The sequence below is a fragment of the Heterocephalus glaber genome, unplaced genomic scaffold (genome assembly GCF_053883595.1).
Source record: "Heterocephalus glaber isolate CG9 unplaced genomic scaffold, H.glaber_assembly_v1.0 deba00001004, whole genome shotgun sequence".
Taxonomy (NCBI): Eukaryota; Metazoa; Chordata; class Mammalia; order Rodentia; family Bathyergidae; genus Heterocephalus; species Heterocephalus glaber.
Genome location: NW_028258179.1, coordinates 10134912 through 10152794, shown reverse-complemented (window position 1 = coordinate 10152794; position 17883 = coordinate 10134912). Strand labels below are relative to the sequence as shown.

Here is a 17883-nt window from a genome sequence, read left to right as displayed (position 1 = left end):
CCCCAGTGCCCAGTCCCGCACCCCAGCGATGCTGTACCCTTACCCCAGGAGTGTCCGCAGGCCCTCTGGCCACCCCCATGGGGCTGGAGCCCAGCACTGGACGTTCACCCCCGCTGCAGGCCTTCCTTTTGTGGGCCTTGATGGGAGCGGTCTCTGCCCGTCTCTGTGACATTTGTGTACCCTTGGGTGGCAGCAGTAAAGGAGAGGTGCGGAGGGTCTGATCACTGCTGGTCATGAGGCAGGACAAGAGGTTTATTTGCAATGTGCTGAAATGAGGGTGTCTTTTCTATCTGAGCTAATCAGTGAATAAGGATGGAGACGATTCCAGATCAAGGACCCCACAGAGGTAACAGTTTAGCCACAAATGCTCCATCAAAAACCCATGACCAAATGGCACATTTTCACTGGTCAGCAGCAAGCGCCACACCCAGGGATGACTGCTTGTTATTTTCCTCGCTGTTAAAAAGTTATGTTCTGGCAAAGGAAGGCAGGGTAGTTGGGCCTGCCCTGTACTTATCTCAAAAAAGTAACTGAGATGATGCCCTAGCAGCTCCCTGAGTATCTTCAAGAACAGCTGCTAACGGCAAATTGCAAAGTTGTGTGACTTTAACCCATTGAGCACCAGGTCCAGTTCTAGATGGATGTGGGCTCACCACTGCAGTCCAGCTGCCTCCTGGCTCCCGCATCAGCAGCGCCAGGCTCTCAGACTTCATGAACCATTCAGGGATGCACTGGATATCTGCATGTTTTATTCTCAGATTACTGTTTGAAAGTAAGGGATCGCAACAGGAAGCAAAGGCAGCTATGAGTCTGCATCCAAGATGAGAGGAGTGGGGCCTTGTGTGGGTCAGGAGGCCTTGGGGACAGCAAGCTCCCTGCCAGGGTAAGGCTGCTGTGGGCAGGCGTGGGCTGTACCCTTGCTAAGGGCCTGTGCTCCAGTATGGCAGAAGTCTGTGAATTATTAAGAGGGGACAGGGGACCTCTTCCTGGCCAGCTCGGGCACTGGGTCACATGGAGGGTGGGGTAGGCATGTGGGCCTTGTGCCCACAGGGGTCACAGGTGCTGCTGCTCTGCCCTAGCTGGCCTCACCTGAAGGCTGAGATCCTATGCACTGCATGTTTGTCACGATGTCTCACCAGGCTGGCAAGTCAGAGAAGAGAAACAGGAAAGGCAAAGGGGCCCTTCACTATACACCAGGCACCATGCTGAGCAGCACGGCAAACACTTCTGCAGGTGTGCTTGCTTCAGGAGGCGGGCAGCAGCATCACTGTCCACACCCTGGGAAGGGACTGAAGAAGAGGTTGGGCCTTGGCCCCAGAGTAAGTCAGGGACATTAGTCCTGAGCAGTAGTGCAAGGGCAGCTTCCACAGCGTATGCTGGGTGGTTAATGCAATCTCACTTGGCGCTGTTTCTGTTGAGGCCAGCTAGGGTACAGGAGATAAGAAAATACTCATGGTTGGCTTGGGGTTTGATTTTAAGTATAGATTGAATTTTATGACCAAACTATTAAGTCATGGAATAGGGACAGTTTTCCATGTTATTCTTATTTGCACATTTGCTACCACTTACAGTCAGAAAAAGAATCTTGGCTTTAAAAAGAAGGCTGCTGTTACAAGGACTCTGCCACTGTTGGAACCCAGGAGTGTGTGGCCCTTAAGTATCTGTAGCCTCTGAAACCTGGCTGTGACCCTCAGGATGCCCAGGCACATGTGGCTCCAGGACACACAGCCCCAGGCTCAAATGCAGGTACCTGTGGTGCCTGGCCCAGGGAGTGTGTGGGTCATAAGGTGCCTGTGAGGTCCAGGGCACTTGACTTCCTAGATGGACGTGTCCTCCACTGTTTGCAGACCCCAGGCTGGAGAGGCTGGTGTCCGATGGCACTGGCCAGCGCTTGTCTTAACGAAGTGTGATGGTGGTAAAGTGCTCTCACCAAACCCGACTGTGACCTTTCGGATGTTCAGTCAGTGGGAATCTTTAGGGCAAACGGGAGCTCATGCAGGGCATCTGAGAGAGCTCTCTGCAGGCCAGAAAGTGTTCTCCCCCTCTCCCCTCTCTTTCTCCCTCTCTCTCTCCCAGGACTGTGAAAGCTACTTGTCCCCAACTTCAGTCCTTTTAGCACAATGGGATTTTATTTGACTTTTTAAACTCTAGTTGGGTTTCCATTTGAATATCTATCTACTAATTTGCAAAATCAGTCAAAGGAGCTCAATCCTGGAGATTTGATGTGCTTCACAGCTCAGTTAGGCTTACAAGTGGGCTTGATGTTAAAGTCTAGTTAGAATAATGGGATCTGCTTTTACTGGTTCTGTTTTTGTTTTGTTTTCTTGGAAAAATTAGGTCATCTTATTTTAAATTGCTCATCGTAGTTTTAGTCTGCAAAAGATAGCTTCTCAGCACTTCTCTTCCTCATGGGATGGCTTCACCCTTGCACGTGTTCGCGAGATAATAGGTGCAGATAACTGTGGATGTTTCCTAACAGTCAGCATGTCGCCCAGTCCCATTTCCGTAGCCCGGAGTCTGTCCTCATGGCACAGGCTTTCCCCATATCGAGGGACAGAGTGGAGCCTGCACCCTGGAGCCACTGGGAACCCTGCTGCGTGACCAGTGAATGGAGTGGGCCATAGGTGCCCAGCACGCTCTCCATGGCCAGTCAAGCCCGATGCCCCCTTCTGCTCCTGCCCAGGCTGGGCCCACTGCCTACAGAAGCAGCATTTGCAGGGGAGGGTGCTGCTCTGGGCTTTACATGGGCCTACCCTGCCTGGGCCCAGCCTCTGCCTATACCCGCTGCAGCCACTCTGTCCCTGTTGTCCTGCCCTGATGAAGGGAAGGCCGTGGGGAAGTGCCGTGGACCTGGCTCACTTTCTCAAGGAGCTTGTGCTGCCAGTCGGTCCTTTCTGTGTATGACCATCCCTGTGATGGACAGCTCTGGCCGGGCCCAAGGTCCTGCTGATGCGTGCTGACCTTGGGCTTCCAGCGCCTGCTCTGGGGCTGCGCATCAGGCCACTGGCTTGACCAGGGGGCAGTGATTCCAGGAGGCCAGCTCTGCAGGCTGCAAGGACACAGCCCAGGCAGGCTGGGGAGGCCAGAGCTGGAGTCTCTGCTAGGGCTAGAGGGGTGCTGCCGGCACCCCAAGTTGTCCGTGGAAGGTGCTGTGGCCTTGGGATTCCTGCACAACCTTCCATACACTGCACACCTACCTTGGCAGTTGTGTTGATTTTGTTCATCTGTTGTTATTGCCAGTTTCTTCTGTTTTCCTAAAAGTCATTTCACTGGCCAACACCTATGTTCATGCCTAGGCTGTAGGCTTTACTTTTGGAATGTCAGAATGAGAACCTTTACTTTTTAAAAGCCCAGTCACTGCCATTTCTCCTTCTCATTGTTGGTGTCATGTGGCTTGAAATTCATGAAGACAGAGTGCTGGGTAAGCAGTGTCTTGCGTCTCTAACCAGAGGAGGCTGTGGACAATCTGCTCCCTGTCCACCTGGTGCTCAAGGTGATCACAGAAGCTGGGTAACCAAAGGCTCGTGGACATGGGGTCAGGAAGCCAACGGATGCCCTGCTGGCAGCCCCTCCTCATCTGCCTACAGGCCTTCTGCCAGGGAAGGGCTCAGACCAGGACGTGACTCCGGAAGCAAGGGCTTTGAGAGGTGTGTGTCAAGGGCCTGGGGCAGGACCTGGCCGCATTGGCCGGCTGGCACCCAGATGACTCCAAGTCGGGCTCGGTGTGTGTGGCATGGTGCACAGCACTGGTAACAGTCAGCGCAGGCCCCTTACCCAGGAATCACCCCACCCAGTCAGCCCAGATACACAGTCGGTCTACGAGGGCCGGTGTCCCCCAGGAAGGGCAGCTGCTTCACACACGCACATGCACAGACCTCACATGCACTGCCTTGCATTCCCAACATGCCAGCTCCCCAACTGTGTGCACACACATCTCACACGTGTGTGCTTATACTCAAGCATGCTAGGTTGCTGAGCACACCCACTCCTCCCTGCCAGTCTCCTTCACCTGGGCAGAAGCCACCTCTGGAGCCAGTCCATCTTCCCAAGACCCTCACTGCCAGCACTTTGTCTCTCTGTGCCTCAGTTTCCTCCTTTGTAAGTACCTCCTAAGGCCCTTGTGAGGATTCAGCTTTAAGTGTAAAGCACTTGGTAGAGCCCTCAGGACATTAGCTGTTACCGCTCTTCCCTTGGCCAGTTTTGGTTGGTGCCCTACTTTGTGACTGGCTGAAAGGATTTTTTTGGTGGTGATACTGGGATTGAACCCAGGGCTTTTTGTACTGAGTTACATCCCCAGCCTTTTTTTCAGATAAAGTCTTGCTAAGCTGCTGAGTTGTCTGTGCTAGACTTAGACCTTAGAGTCCTGCCTCAGCCTCCTTGAGTCCTGGGAATATAAGAGTACACCACCACCAGGCTTGGCTTGAAAGGAGGGGAGGATGCTTGTGCATTGGCTTCCTCCATAGAAGGTCCTGGGGCCATGATGGTTGCCTGTGGTCTGCTCCCTGCCACACCCTTTGCCTTGTACAAGGGAGCAAGACCAGCAAAGCCCCATCGCAGTCGCGGCTGTGAGCAAGCACAGAGAGCGATAGGGAGCGACAGCACCCAGCTGAGTGGGCAGCCAGGTCCTGCCACAGGGGACAGAGGCCCTGGGAGGCCACGTCCTGGTGCTGGAGGCAGAGCTGGGCAGCAGTGTTGTTCTCTGCCGCCTGGTGGAGCATGATATGCACACGGGAGTGGGTGACTAGTGAGCTTGGACATCTTTCCCATTCAGTTTTGACTGCTTTGGGGAATTCGTCTTTTGTTTGCTTGCCTCTTTAGTGGGTTATTTATCATATTCTTATAAGTTGATGAAACCATTTATGAGTTTCATTTATCCGTATATCCTAAATACTCCAAAGCGTCTTTCTGTTACCTTTTGTATCTTAATGTTATGTGTCATAGTGATGATTGAAGTTCTTGGGTCTCCAAGCATGTCATGTTTGGGGCGATCAGATGTAGTATCCACACAACAGGATGTGCAGCTCTTGGGTGTGCGCGTGGATAGCTGTGAGCCACCTAGAGACCCTCCCCTGGGAGGCCCTGTGCGCCCTGGCAGTCATCCGGGATGCGTCCTCCCCGAGTCCTCCCTGCCTCACCCCGAGGGGCAGCCTTCTTCTGAAACGGCCTCACCCGTTGGGGTAGACAGACAGTCTCAGGACCCAAGCCTCCTCCCCTTCCCCACGCACCTCACCCAGCACTGGCCCCATGGAGCGTGCCTGTTGGTGACGCGTCTGTGTCTGTGTGCTGTGCTGCAGTTACTGTCTGTGCAGGCCAGCCTCTCATGCGAATGCCCTCAGTGTCCCTGTGGTCTCCTTGGGTTGCTTGCATCCAGAGGGCTGTGGGGGAGGTGTGTGCAGGCTCTTCCTCTGTGGGCACTCAGAGACCACCTAAGATGGGACTGCAGGTCTTGGGGCAGGTGTGTCCCACACCCTGAGAAGGTGCCCAGTGGCTGTCCCAAGTAGCCACACCTGTTCCCATCCTCGGGGCTCCTGGCCTGCAGGGTGGCTGGCTGCTGCTCCTCTGCTCTCCTCTGGTGGCGTGGCAGGTTGAGGGGCCTCAGCTGCACTCCTTCCTGCTCTGGGCCACGACAGACACGCGGGCTGAGAGACCTAGGGGTGCGTACAGAGCACCAGGGCTGATGGGCGGGCGCTGGCCCCAGTGTGGCAGGCAGGTCCCCGGGCTCTGACACCCGTGTCCCCTCTGCCCGCAGCAGCAGCAGGAGATGCTGGCTCTCAAGCACCAGCAGGAGCTGCTGGAGCACCAGCGCAAGCTGGAGAGGCACCGCCAGGAGCAGGAGCTGGAGAAGCAGCACCGCGAGCAGAAGCTGCAGCAGCTCAAGAACAAGGAGAAGGGCAAGGAGAGTGAGTGCGGGGGGCAGGGGGGCGGGCGCGGGGGGCCTGGCGGCGGGGGGCAGAGAGGTAGTGGCCCTGCTGGCTCCCCAGAAGCCGCTCTTCGGGTCCCTGCCCGGGGAGGCACCCCTGTGTGACTGTTTCAGGCCCCTTCCCGCCCCTGAGGATTTCTGCAGTGCTGCTGAAGGCTTGGCCGAGTGGAGTCAGGCCAGCCAGAGTCCCTGGCTTTGTCACCTCTGGCTGCCGGACTCCGCATTCACACCAAAGCAGGGGCACAGATAGGGCTGTCGGTTTGACTGAAGCATTTAAAGACTCCTTGGCGGGACCCCTCCTAGACTTAAGGGGCATTAAAATCCACAACACACGCCAGACGCACGGAGCATTTCATCCGCGAGGTCTGCCCCGCACTTTCAGACATGTTTTTCTGAGAGCTCTAAGAAGCAACTGTTCACTTGAAGGCTGGCCCGCAGCTTTGGAGCAGGCCCAAGCAGGGGCCAGCGGCTCACTTTCTCATTTGCTGTTTTGGCCCGGCCTCGCTTTGCACTGTGGCAGTGTGTGTCCGAGCAGAGGCAGCGTGCTTGGTCTCCTTGCAAGGGAGACGAGCACGGGACACAGGCAGGAGACCATTCTGTGTGCTGTTCCCCCTCGAGAATACTTGGGGGCTGTGACCCCAGGAACAGTTGCCGTGCCGCCCCCTTGCAAGCCCCCTGGGCTGGAGCTCCTGGGGACCGGGCTTGTTGAGCCCCAGTACCCTTAGGGTGCTGTCCCCATGTCCCTGGGTCTGCTCCAGCCATTCTCCTGGGCTTGGGCACATTTGGGTGCTGTGTGCTGACAGCTTGTTGAAAGGACACACCCAGGACCTTTGGCCGCGTAAGGGACCCGTGGGTCACAGGCTCTGAATTTCGGCCCAGGATAGCTTTGCTCAGTCCAAGTTGTTTGTCCTGCTGTCCCCCTGAAAAGGTCAAGATGCAGCATTGCCCTCGTTTGAGGGGGCTCCAGCTAGGAACAGTAGGAACTGAAGTCTTCATATAGCCCCTCTATCTGAAGGAGGACTGGCCGCTCCTCAGTCTGCAGAGCCCCTCAGGGGTCCTGTGACCCAGGCACCTGCAGGGACATACACACCTATGTGTCCTCGGTGCTGTGCTGCTCACTGAGAAGATATTAATACCTCCCAGTCCTCTGGCTATTCTTAGGAAAAATGTCTTCAACTTACTGAATGCGTACAGCTTTCTGAGAACTTGACCCTTCAAAATTCTTAGCATTGAACATATAAATAATAGCATTTATAAAGTACATGTCAGGCATATGGGGACATAAAGTCACTGGCATTTGCCTGACAGTTTAACAAAAAGATGCTCAGGTTCCCTGTGAGGGTCCTGCAAGGCCACCCTGACCCAGCGCCTCCCCCATTCCCAGCCTCCTGCGTCTTACAAGCTTTCATTACAGGTGGTCTTCTTGGAGCCTGCAACACTGTCTTTCACTTTACTGCACTTAGCTTCATGCCCATGGGCCACAGAACAGGTGTTCTTGTGCAGCAGGCTCTCGGCGTCCCTCTTCCTCCTGGCACTCATCCATGTGACACGGGGCAGATGTGCTGTCACTCACCCATTTCCACAGGTGTGCATCTGTAGTGACTGTCGTACTCTGCTTCCCTGTTCTCCGGGTGCTTCCCTTTGTGTGCTCCCAAAAGTGGCTCTTGGGAGGGTGCTGTGTGCCACCCAAAGGACGTGCATCAGCCTGCCCTGCAGACCACTGGTCCAGTCCAGCCAAGGAAGAGCAACAAAGACAGATGCGAAGGTTCACTGAGGGGACCTGCCCTCCTCGATGCAGGGCTGGTGAGGCAAGTCTGGAATCTGCAGCAGGCCCTGGGATGGCAGGCCCTCACATGAACAGGCCTCAGATCGTCAGGCCTGCAGCATGAGCGGGCAGGAACTCTCCACCTGCTGCCCACAGGGGATTTCTTTGTCGTAGCACAGAGCCTGAGCCCTGGAGAGGCAAGCTGACACAGGGGACCTTAAATCGAGGTTGTCTCCACGTTAGTCACATGCAGAGCACCTTCCTTGTGGCACCTAATGCGCATTTGGTTGAATGACAGGATGAACCCAGCCAGTTGGCCCATTGAAAGACCCTCCCACCAGCTGGAGCAAGACTGTTGCCTGTGCGGCTTGCACCTGTTTAAGTTTAAGCCAGCAGCAGTTTGCTCCCCAGGAAATGGAGAGGGGGGCATGGGCGGGGCTCTTAGCCCAAGAACAGACTGCAGGGGCAGGAGGCGCAATGACCCTAAGGAGGGCCTTGCCACATGGTTGACACAGGACAGTAGGCCCAGGGTCATTGCAGGAGCAGGGGGCTTTTCCTCTGAGATGGAGCAGAGCCCAGAGCAGGAGTGAGGGGTCAGACTCCCTTTCCTAGGACCCACCCTGGCCGCTATGCTGGTGGCAGAGCAGAGCGGGCTCTGCAGGGCTGTCCCTGGGACCCAGGGGAGAGGTGGGGAAGGGCAAGGACGCTCTGCTTCTCAGCATGTTATGTGGGGGCCGGGACCTGCCGACCTCATGAACTGAGCCTGTGGGTGGTGGGTGCTCCATGGTCTGCCTGCGAGTGGAAGGTCCGTGGGAGGAGCAGGCTGGAGGTGACATTCACCAGTCTTCGGTCATCGTCAGCCAGAATTTTCAATCCAGCGTGGGAGCCAGGGTTGCTCTTGCAGCCAGTGGGGGGTACACGTGGGGTCCAGTGGGGGAGTTGCCTGCCCCTTGCCATGTCACTGCTCTGCTGATGCACAACCAGCAGGTGATGGGGAGTTGTCTCTCCCAGGAGGCACTTGTTACTTGGGGTTCAACATGCGACAAACCTCAGAAATCCCTCTTCAGATAGTGAAAATGGCCAGGCATGTAGGCAGATCATTTTACCAAGCTTTCATCAAAATGCTAACCTGCAGTAATGCACAGCAACATAAGATGCTGATGCTTAATGCATTCTTATGAAGTCGGTTACTCCAAGTTGTTTGTGTTTATTTGGGGTGTGATACGTGTGCACAGGAAGGTGCATAATCTTTAGTGTATGGGGAGCTATAGGGAATTAACAAATCCGCACCCATGTAATCTCCACCCAGCAAAGCACCCAGCACCAAGGCATCTGCAGTCACCAGACCTCTCTTTTCTTCCTAAAGGTCACTCTGCTCCTGACCCCTAGGACAGGGAAATGTATGGAACAATTAACATGCAAGCTTTTGTGTCTTGCTTCTTTCATTCACCAGTAAGCTTGTGAAATTCATAGCGTTCCATATCTAGCAAGAGTTCCTGTTGCATTCCTGGGTGCACAGTGGAGTCACCTTTCTATCGCTGGTGGGTGTTTGGCCGGGTTCCATGCTGGAGCACTTTGTGCCAGGAGTGGACACTCGTGAGGAGGAACTACTGAGCCTCAGGGCACACATGTCTTTATCCTTCATGCACCGTGCCTCAGTTCGCAGAGCAGTTGTCACCAGCTCTGCTCCTGCCAGGCCTGCAGGAGGGTTCCCGTTGCCCGTCCTCACCAGCACCTGCTGTGTGGGTCCTTGAAAATGCAGTGGTTGGTGTCAGGATGGCCGAGTGGTCTAAGGCGCCAGACTCAAGCTCTGCTTCCCAAAAATGCAGTGGTGTGGCATCCCTGCTGGCGCCTGCAGCTTCGCTTCCCTCGTACCAGTGAGATGCAGCGTGTCTTTACGCGCTGTGGCCTCATGGATGTTCCCTTTTTCTGGTGTCATTCAGGTCTCTTGCCCATTTTTCGGCTGAGCTGTCTCCCCTTGCCTCGATTTGGAGCTGAGTTTCTTGTCTCCTGGAGTCCAGCCCTTTGTCAGCTATGTGTTGTGAGCCTCTTCTCTCCACTACGGGCTGTGCCTTTCACTGTCTTAATGGTGGAAGCAGAAAACATATTCTTGCTCTAGTGTGGCCTGATTTCTCAGTGTTCACCTCTGTGTGCTTGTGTTGGGTTCAAGAAACCTGGAGCGTGCCTGTAATCCAAGGACTCTGGGAGGCTGAGGCAGGAGAATCAGAAGTTCTAGTCCCATCTGGGGACCTAAGCGAGACTCTGTCTCAGAATAAAAAAGTGAAAAAGGGCTGAGGATACAGCTCGGTGTAAATGCCCTGGCTTCAATGCCCAATATCAAAAAGAACAAAAAGGAAGACAGAAAATCATGAACACAGTTTGTCTTGCCCTTGGGGCAGCTGTACTGCTTCCCACTCACCAGGGCTCCCTTGTGTTCTGTGGGGAATTCCTGTGGACACGGTGGGGCACGGGGCTGAAGCAGGGTCTCCCTGTGCAGATGAGCAGCCGAGCCTGCACCCGTACCTCTCCCGGTGAGGTAGAGGTGCACGTGCCTGTGTCCACATGCCTTGTCAGCCAGGTGACGCTGGCCCCGTGCTGTCCTTGCACATCGGTACCACGTGGTTTTAATTACTGCAGCTTGGGCGCGGGGCTCTGCCCAGCAGTACAAATCCTTCCTGGTTTGGCACTTTCATTTTTCATTGAAATTTTACAATCATTTGTTGCTATCCACAGACTTTTTGGGGTTTTCTCTGCTATTGCACTGATTATGTGGGTCAAATTGGGAAGACTTGATGTTTTTATGCTACTATTTCTAGTCTTAAATGTTTAGATTTTTTAAAATTTTTCTTAACAAGGTGTTACATTTTATGTGTAGGAATTTGCATATATTTTAGTAGATATATTTGAAGCCATATGATAGTTTTTAGCACTATTATGAATAGCTTATTTTTTGTAATTTTTGGAAAACAATTTACTTTTCATTCTTGGTTTTGTGCCCAGCAACCTTGCTACACTCAGATATTCTAATTATCAGTAGATTGATTTAGACTTTCAGCACAGAGAATCACATCATCCATAGGTAAGGACAGGGGTATGTCTTCCTTCCCAGTCGGAGTACCTTTATGCCCCTCCCTTGCGTGGAGTGCTGAGGTGGCGGGACTTGTGAGAGTGTTGCCATACAGTGGTGACAGGCGCTCCCTCCCCGTGTCCATTTCGCCCTGTGCTCTTAAGGGGCTTTCTTTATGCTTTTTGTTTGCTTGTGTATTTGTTTCCGACAGGGCCTCTGTATCTGTTATGGGTGATTCCCTTGCGTTCCTAGTTTGCGAGAGTTTCAGTATGAAAAGGTATTGATTTTTATTGGATATTTCAACATCTTTTGGAGATGATCATATGATTTCTCTTCTGCATTTGGTTAATATGAGGAATTACCTAGATTTACTTAAACAGAAATTCTAACTTGCATTTTTAAATAACCCTTTTGACGTGGTCAGACGACATTACCTTTTTTATGTTCTTCAAGCTTTGGATTGCTAATGTTTTATGTATTGGTAACTGTGTGCATGAAAGAGCTTGCCCAGCAACGTCCTTTCTTGTAAAGTCCTTGTCATTTCTGGTGCTGTGACCATGCTGGCCTGAGCACCATCCCCTCTTGTTTGTTGCTACTATTTGGATCTACACTGTCCGCCAGAGTCTGTGTGCCCACAGGTAGGTCCTGGTCCCGAGAGTCAGTCACAGGCGCTGTGACCTAGAGCTGTGTGTGTACGCTCGGCCCTGGCTCCTCCCCATCTCCAGCTTCCGGGCTGCCATGGGTCGGGCAGCGCTCCTCCCCGGTGCCCTGCGCCATGCGGTTTCTGCCGTGGAGCAGCTGGCTTTGGGCCAGGCCCCCGAGCTGAGTCAGAATAAACCGCCTGTATGTTGTAGGAGTTGGGTATTTTGTCCTAGGGACTGGAAGGTGACTAATACATTCGTGCTGTCTCTTTTTGTTGTTTCACATGTTTTTCTTAGTCTCTCAAGAGGCTTATCGATTTTAATATCTTCTCAAAGAATCAGTTTAGGGCCTGATGGATGCAATCTGTGGAGTATTTGTTTTTCCAGTTCATTAATTTCTGCTAAGCTTATTATCATTTTTCTGTCTTCCATTTTCTTTGAGTTTAATTTGTAGCTCTTTTTCTAGTTTTATGAGACAAATACCTAAATTACTGATTTCAGCCTTCTTTTCTAATACGTGTATTTATACATTTTCTTGTAAGATACAATATTAACTGTATTCCGTAAGTTGTGATATGTGGTCTAACCGTCTTGGTCTTTTAATTGGTCTGGTCCATTTACACTTAGTACGGTTATCGGTATGCTTGTACAGAAGTGTCCTAATTACCCCAACTGTTCTTGCTGCTTTTGTTTTCTTTGTTTGTTAATCCCCTTTGCTGCCTGCCAGCGCGGTCATGGACCCTGGTCTGCCAGTCCTTTGCCCTTGGCCTTGCACTGCCCATCTCTGACTATCAGGTCTGGTCTGAGTCGGTGCTTCTCTGCTCTGTGACAGTGTAGGGGTCTTCAGGCACTTCGGCTCTTACCTTACACACTGTTTGTGTTAATGTTTATGCTACTGTTATTTTCCTCAGTAGGAGTTATGCATCTACCCTGTCACTTTTGTCTGTTTCCGCATGTTTGAACTCTCATCTGTTATGATTTGCTTTCATGAATGCCTAATGGTGATGATCTCACCACTACCTGATTACGTGTAAATCTTTGGAAGTTATTTTGTGTAGAATTCTAGCTTTGTATTTATTTTTTTTCCTCAGCACTATGAGGATTCGGTTCCCTTTCCTGCTGACTGTGTTGTTAATCTCCAAAAATTAGCAGTTAGGCTTATTGTTCCTTCTTCAGAGATCATCTTTTTTTCTCTGGCTACTTTTAAGATTTTCTCTTGATCTTTGGTTGTTTTTGGGGGTTTTTTTTCAAGTTTTGCTTTGGGGTTCCTTTTGTTTTCATTTATTCTACTTGGGCTTTGTAGTTTTTAAATCTGTATTTTTTTAATACTTTCATGAATTCTTGGAACTGGTTATTCTCAGCTTTCATCCCAACAGATGTTGCTTTTCCCCTGTCTGCATCCAGTCCACCTGCATCTTCGGCCCTCCCGTGTCGGCCTTTATCTGTCCCAAGCTGCTGTGTCTCCTGTGTGTTTCCCATTTGTCCCCCGGCTTCAGTGTGGCTGTCTTCTAATCTGTCATGCACCGGTCTGATCTGCAGCTCACCTGCAGAAGAGACTGCTGCTGCACTCACCCTTTGGCTGTTCTTTTTATACCCAGTTCTAGATAACTGGGTTCCCGTAGAATTTCTGGGTCTTGTCTTTAGAGTGGCCCCGTGGCTAGGTTTTTCCTCCATCTTGTTTCCTTGAATTTGTTGTCAATCTGCCTTCCCAGTGTGCCAGAATATTTAGCTTGCATCTGAGACTGCATGAAGAGCTCCACAGTGGGTGTGGGGTGTGGGGTGTTGGGTATCCTCTTAACATGGGTTCACTCTGCTTCTTGGAGTTAGGCAGAGGCATTAAAACATCTTGAGCGTGGCAGCCCAGTCAGGGGCCGAGCTGTCCAAGTTGAGTTTCAGGCCTGCGCGGGCTGAGGTGTGAGCAGGTGGTGGCCTGCTCCCCTCCTCCTCCTGCACCCCAGTGCTCCCTGCCCTGGCTCTGTCCCCTGCCCTCTCTCCAGTGGCGGGAGCCTCCCGAGAAGAGGCCCTGGTGTGTCCCGGCTCTCCCAGCCCCTCTGCCGCCGGCTGGGCCTGTGTTCAAGACCTCCGTGCCTCCCTTACATGGGTCGGAAATTCCGTCCAGCTCTCATGGCCGGTCCTAGCAGGCTTAATTCACCTCCTGGTCTGAGTGACCTGAAGCAGTGACCCTTACAGTTCTATCACTGAGAATAAAAGGCTTGGAGGTCTGTGATTTTCTTCACACGCTCTTGTCTCTACGCTGCTGATTTTCTTCATGATAACTAGACTGAAAGGCTATCTTCTGGTGTGGGGATTTGCCTTTATGTAATTTTTAGATTACCAAATTAACATTTTGCCTTTCATTAATCCTCATTAGATTTGAAGTATTTCTCCTGGGACTTTGGGGAAAAAAATCCTGTTCTAAAAGGAATCAAGTAACTATCAACTAAATGCAGTTCTTAAGTTGAATCTTAATATAAATTTGTTAGCATACAAAATTAATTCTAAATTAGAATTGGGATATAGTCTAATTGTATCATTATGCCCACATTATTTTGTATATTTTTTAAATGTTCACTATTTCAAAACATGCTTTTTTCCTAAGATTGTGAAGCCTATGTACTCTTTTTTTTTTTTGGTACCAGGGATCGCACTCGGGTCTTTGCGCTTGTGCAGCAGGCGCCAAAACCACTGAGCTAAATCCCTGGTCCCAAGCCTATGTACTCTTAATTATCAATTTCTTTCTCTAATTTCACTATTTGTAAGCTATTAATTGTTTTATACATGAAATTAACACTTTTATCATAAATTATTACATTACTTTGCTCCTGAAATGATAAATGTACTTTAAATTTTTTTCACTTTGTCAGAATTTCAAGATAGAAAGCATATGAAGATAGTTTTTACTTCACCTTACACCTAGTTTTTGTACCAGTACAAAAAGAAGGAAATGCCAAACCAGATGACACCTGTCACACTTAGATAAGATGACTCATTCAGCAGTGGCCCTCAAGGGGACAGGTTCCAGGACAGTGGCAGCCAAAGGCCTGGTGAGGTCTGGTTGGTGATATCGCAGTGCCTGCTCATGGGCTCTAGGTACAGATGGGGCCCTCTGCAAGGGTCTGGTGTGATGCGCACCCCCCTCGCGCCCCATGGCAGAGGCTCCTTCCTAAAGCTCTTCAGGCGATTGTCACATGCAGGGCCGTGCCTGAGAACCAGGGCCAGAGTATGGACTCTGACAACCCAGTGGCTCTGCCCCCTCACCCTCCACCCCGTCTCCCCTGGACAGCAGCAACGGATGCTTGACCGTGTGTGTGCTGCTCAGATGCTGCCGCTGCGGTGCCATCGTGTGCCCGGGACCCATGTCCCTCTCTGCCCCTTACTTCCCCTGTGCCTCAGCATGTACCCTATTTACTTGCTTCTTGTAGAGTAGGAGAAACAGTGGTTCTTTATCCAAGGATTGAAGTTCACATTTTAAGTATCAGCTAGCTTATCTGTGCCACAGCTGCCCAACAAATAACAGTTTTTCTGGTTGCTATAAAGCAACTCAATCTGAATTACTTCCTTGGGGTGTACCAGAATCTGGCAATAAAAGTATCATCGAAGGCTCACAGAATATGAAAAGATTGGACTTTAGAAAGCCTTCTGGATCTGTTTGCCAGTCAAAAACAATTTCTGTGCTACACATTAAGACCCATCCACCCTTAACGGGTGCCAGAATATTCTCTGTTGCTCTCCAGCCCCGGCACAGGTGGCAGCCCCAGCAGTTTTGCTCTGTGGATTTGGGTGGCCAGGCTTTATTATTAATAATAAACTGTGTGCAGTTGGTTCTTGGCAAGCTTTCATGGGCTCCGCAGCCCACCGAGTGGTCTTGTGGTGAGAGGCCCGGCTGGCAGGTGTGGCGGTGAATGCTCTTGGGGGCCCTTAGGGCATCAGGCCAGGCACCTCCCCCATGATGGGGTCTTGTTGGTGCCAATTTAAAACACAGCTGAGGGCAGAGCAAATGACTCAGGGCATCGCAGTTTTTAAGGGTTTGCAAATGAACCACAAAGCATCTGCTATTTAGTTTCTTGAGGTTTTGTTTTAAATGAGCTTCTTACTAAATATTTCATAAAAAGTTGTGTTAAATTTATAAACATTTGGAGTCTAGATAATTCTACAGTTTTGTTTATTGATATCAAGCAAAACTAGAAATTTGGTAGAGCACTGAATTCTTAGAGCGTCTGACTGTTTTCCCTCCCTGTAGCAGGGGCACACTCGTCAGGTTTTATTCGTTTTAACTCCTGACACTTCAGAACCTAAGATCCGCTGTCAGAGCCCCTGTCTGAGCCAAGGCAGGTCTGCCTCATGCCGATAGCTAGCCGGGCATCACTGCTCACCACAGGCCAAGCTGGACCCTACTGGGGTGGGTGGCCATTGGGACCATCCTGCACGGTGTTTAAACCCGGCGCTGCACTGGGCTGCAGCTCAGAGGTAGAGCACTTCCTGGCACACTCAAAGCCCTGGGTTCCATCCCCAGCACCACAAAAATAGACACGCAGACAGGCAGACAGATGCACGGAAGGCTAGATTCAGAGGTCCGACACCTGACGTGGAAGGTGGCTCTTTGTCCCACCTGTGAAACCTTGCCTTCCTCGCAGGCAAGTGAGGCCAGAGGGTGTCAGACTCGGGGAAGCCAAGCTGGACTCTGCTGCTCGTCCCATGGAGCATGTCCGGGGCCCCATCACTCAGCACCTTCTGGGGACCCCCTGTCGGCAGCAGCAGCCCCTCTCCGCCTGCCCACTCCACCCAGGTTTCTGCTCCTCGCTCCTGGCCAGCTTGCTGCTTACCCTGGGCCTCCTTCCTCTCACCCCTGCAGCTGAGCAGCTGTGTCTCACTCACCTCTTTGTCCCTGTTGGCTGAATGTAAAAGCCTGTCCAGTAGATGAGTGAGAAGCAACATGAAATAAGTTTTTTTTAAAAGAAAAAGGAACATTTGAGAAATGTGCTGTCTACTTACTGAAGGATTTTTAATCCTGGAGCTTTCCTGTAAGTGGAGAAATCTGGACAGATGAGCATGTGCCAGCAAAGGAGAGAAGAGTGGGGATTGTAGTCTTTCTCTCTTCATTCTCACTTGGTGGAGTTGAAAGAACAAAAAGAGACTTCTAATTGTTTTAAAAGGTCAGGAACCCGGGCTTGCTTTGCTGACGTTCTCACCAGCTGTGCTTTACCTGTTAGTGACAGGGCCATAATTCGCATGTCTCGCTGCCAGGCGGCTTGAACCGCCATTGCTGCATGCTGGCAGGGTCTTGCTCAGGTGGTGTCTCCCAGGCAGTGCAAAGATGCAGCTCCCCTGGTGACCCCAGCCTGCGTGGGGGCATGAGGCTCCCTGGAGGGCCCTGGGACCTGCAGGGCAGGACACGGGCACAGGGCACCCCCTCTCCTGTGGCCACCCCATCTGGGGGCCATTTTCTGAGGAGGGAGCCCAGTGGACACAGACTGGTTTGCCAAGAGGCTCTGAAGGGCCACCCCTCTGGCTGAAGGGCTGCCGTCACTGTGGAAGTCACCATTGTTGCTACTGCCGCCATCCCCATCGTGCAGCCTTGACCCTCTCCCCGCTCTCAGCAGCACTGGGTGGTTCCATTACAAGAGCCAGCCACTTTGCAGTGTAAAGGTAAAGGGAGCTCCTGTTTCGTCTTTCGTTTCTTGTAGCAGAAGGTGAGTTCGGGTTCGCTGTGTGTACCTGCGAAGCCAGCTGGCACTGCTGCTATTCCTGTGACTCGTCTGTGGCTTTTGCTGACCACCTCCTGCCGCCGGGCGTTTCCTTGTTGCTGGCTGTGCAGGCACTGCTTCATGTGTGTATAGGGTTGGCCCTCTGCAAGGTTTATGTCTCCCTGCATTTGTTCAGAATTAGCCTGTGGCTCTCCAGAGCCCCGTGACCGTGTCTGGAATGTCCCAGCAGAGCACAAGTCCTGCGGTGTGGGCCCCCGAGGAGCCCACTTGTAGATGGAAAGACGTCAGGCTGCATGGCCGATGAGTAGGGTCACGTCTGTTGTGGGTACCTGGGAAGCAGAGCCCCAGCGTTACATGCTGACCTGCTCTGGTTTCGGTCCTGGGTCCCTCCCGCGCAACCTGCATCTGCAGCAGAGCCTCATCAGTCAGGGCTCCCTGACACAGTGCAGGCTGGGGCCCCACTCAGCTGCTCCTCTCAAGAGCAGTGACTTGTGTGCTCACATGCTGGGTGGTTGCAGACCACAGCCTGTGCTTTATCCTGCCTCCTGCCTGTGCCCTCTCAGCTGAGCTCTTTCCTGGGGCTCAGGTCGGGCTGCTCCAGGTCCTGCTTCAGCCTGGCTGGACCCTCTTTCCACGGAGCCTGTTGCTGGCTGACCTTTGTCCTTCCACCATCACATAACTGAAGTAGAACTTGCAATGCAGAACTCAGAAATTATATGTAACTAGAAAAGTCCATTTGTGAGTAATACTGGATACCTTGAATGTGTGATAAAAGGTAGCCAGGA

At 51.9% G+C, this 17883-nt stretch overlaps 1 protein-coding gene across 13 annotated transcripts in view; it reads left to right on the top strand.

Annotated features, from left to right (window-relative positions):
- The window catches only part of Hdac4 (histone deacetylase 4), a 258092-nt gene that overhangs the window by 171158 nt on the left and 69051 nt on the right, over positions 1 to 17883 (top strand). For 10 of the 13 annotated variants that reach the window (XM_004868416.4, XM_021247427.2, XM_087209562.1 and 7 more), the window contains one exon: positions 5750 to 5900. The exons of 1 other annotated variant lie outside the window; for it this stretch is intronic. In XM_004868416.4, the coding sequence (XP_004868473.1) occupies positions 5750 to 5900 (151 nt within the window). Of the gene's footprint in view, positions 1 to 5749; positions 5901 to 5967; positions 7506 to 17883 lie in introns of those variants that run through there. 2 more of the 13 variants (XM_087209560.1, XM_021247432.2) reach the window with 2 other exon arrangements.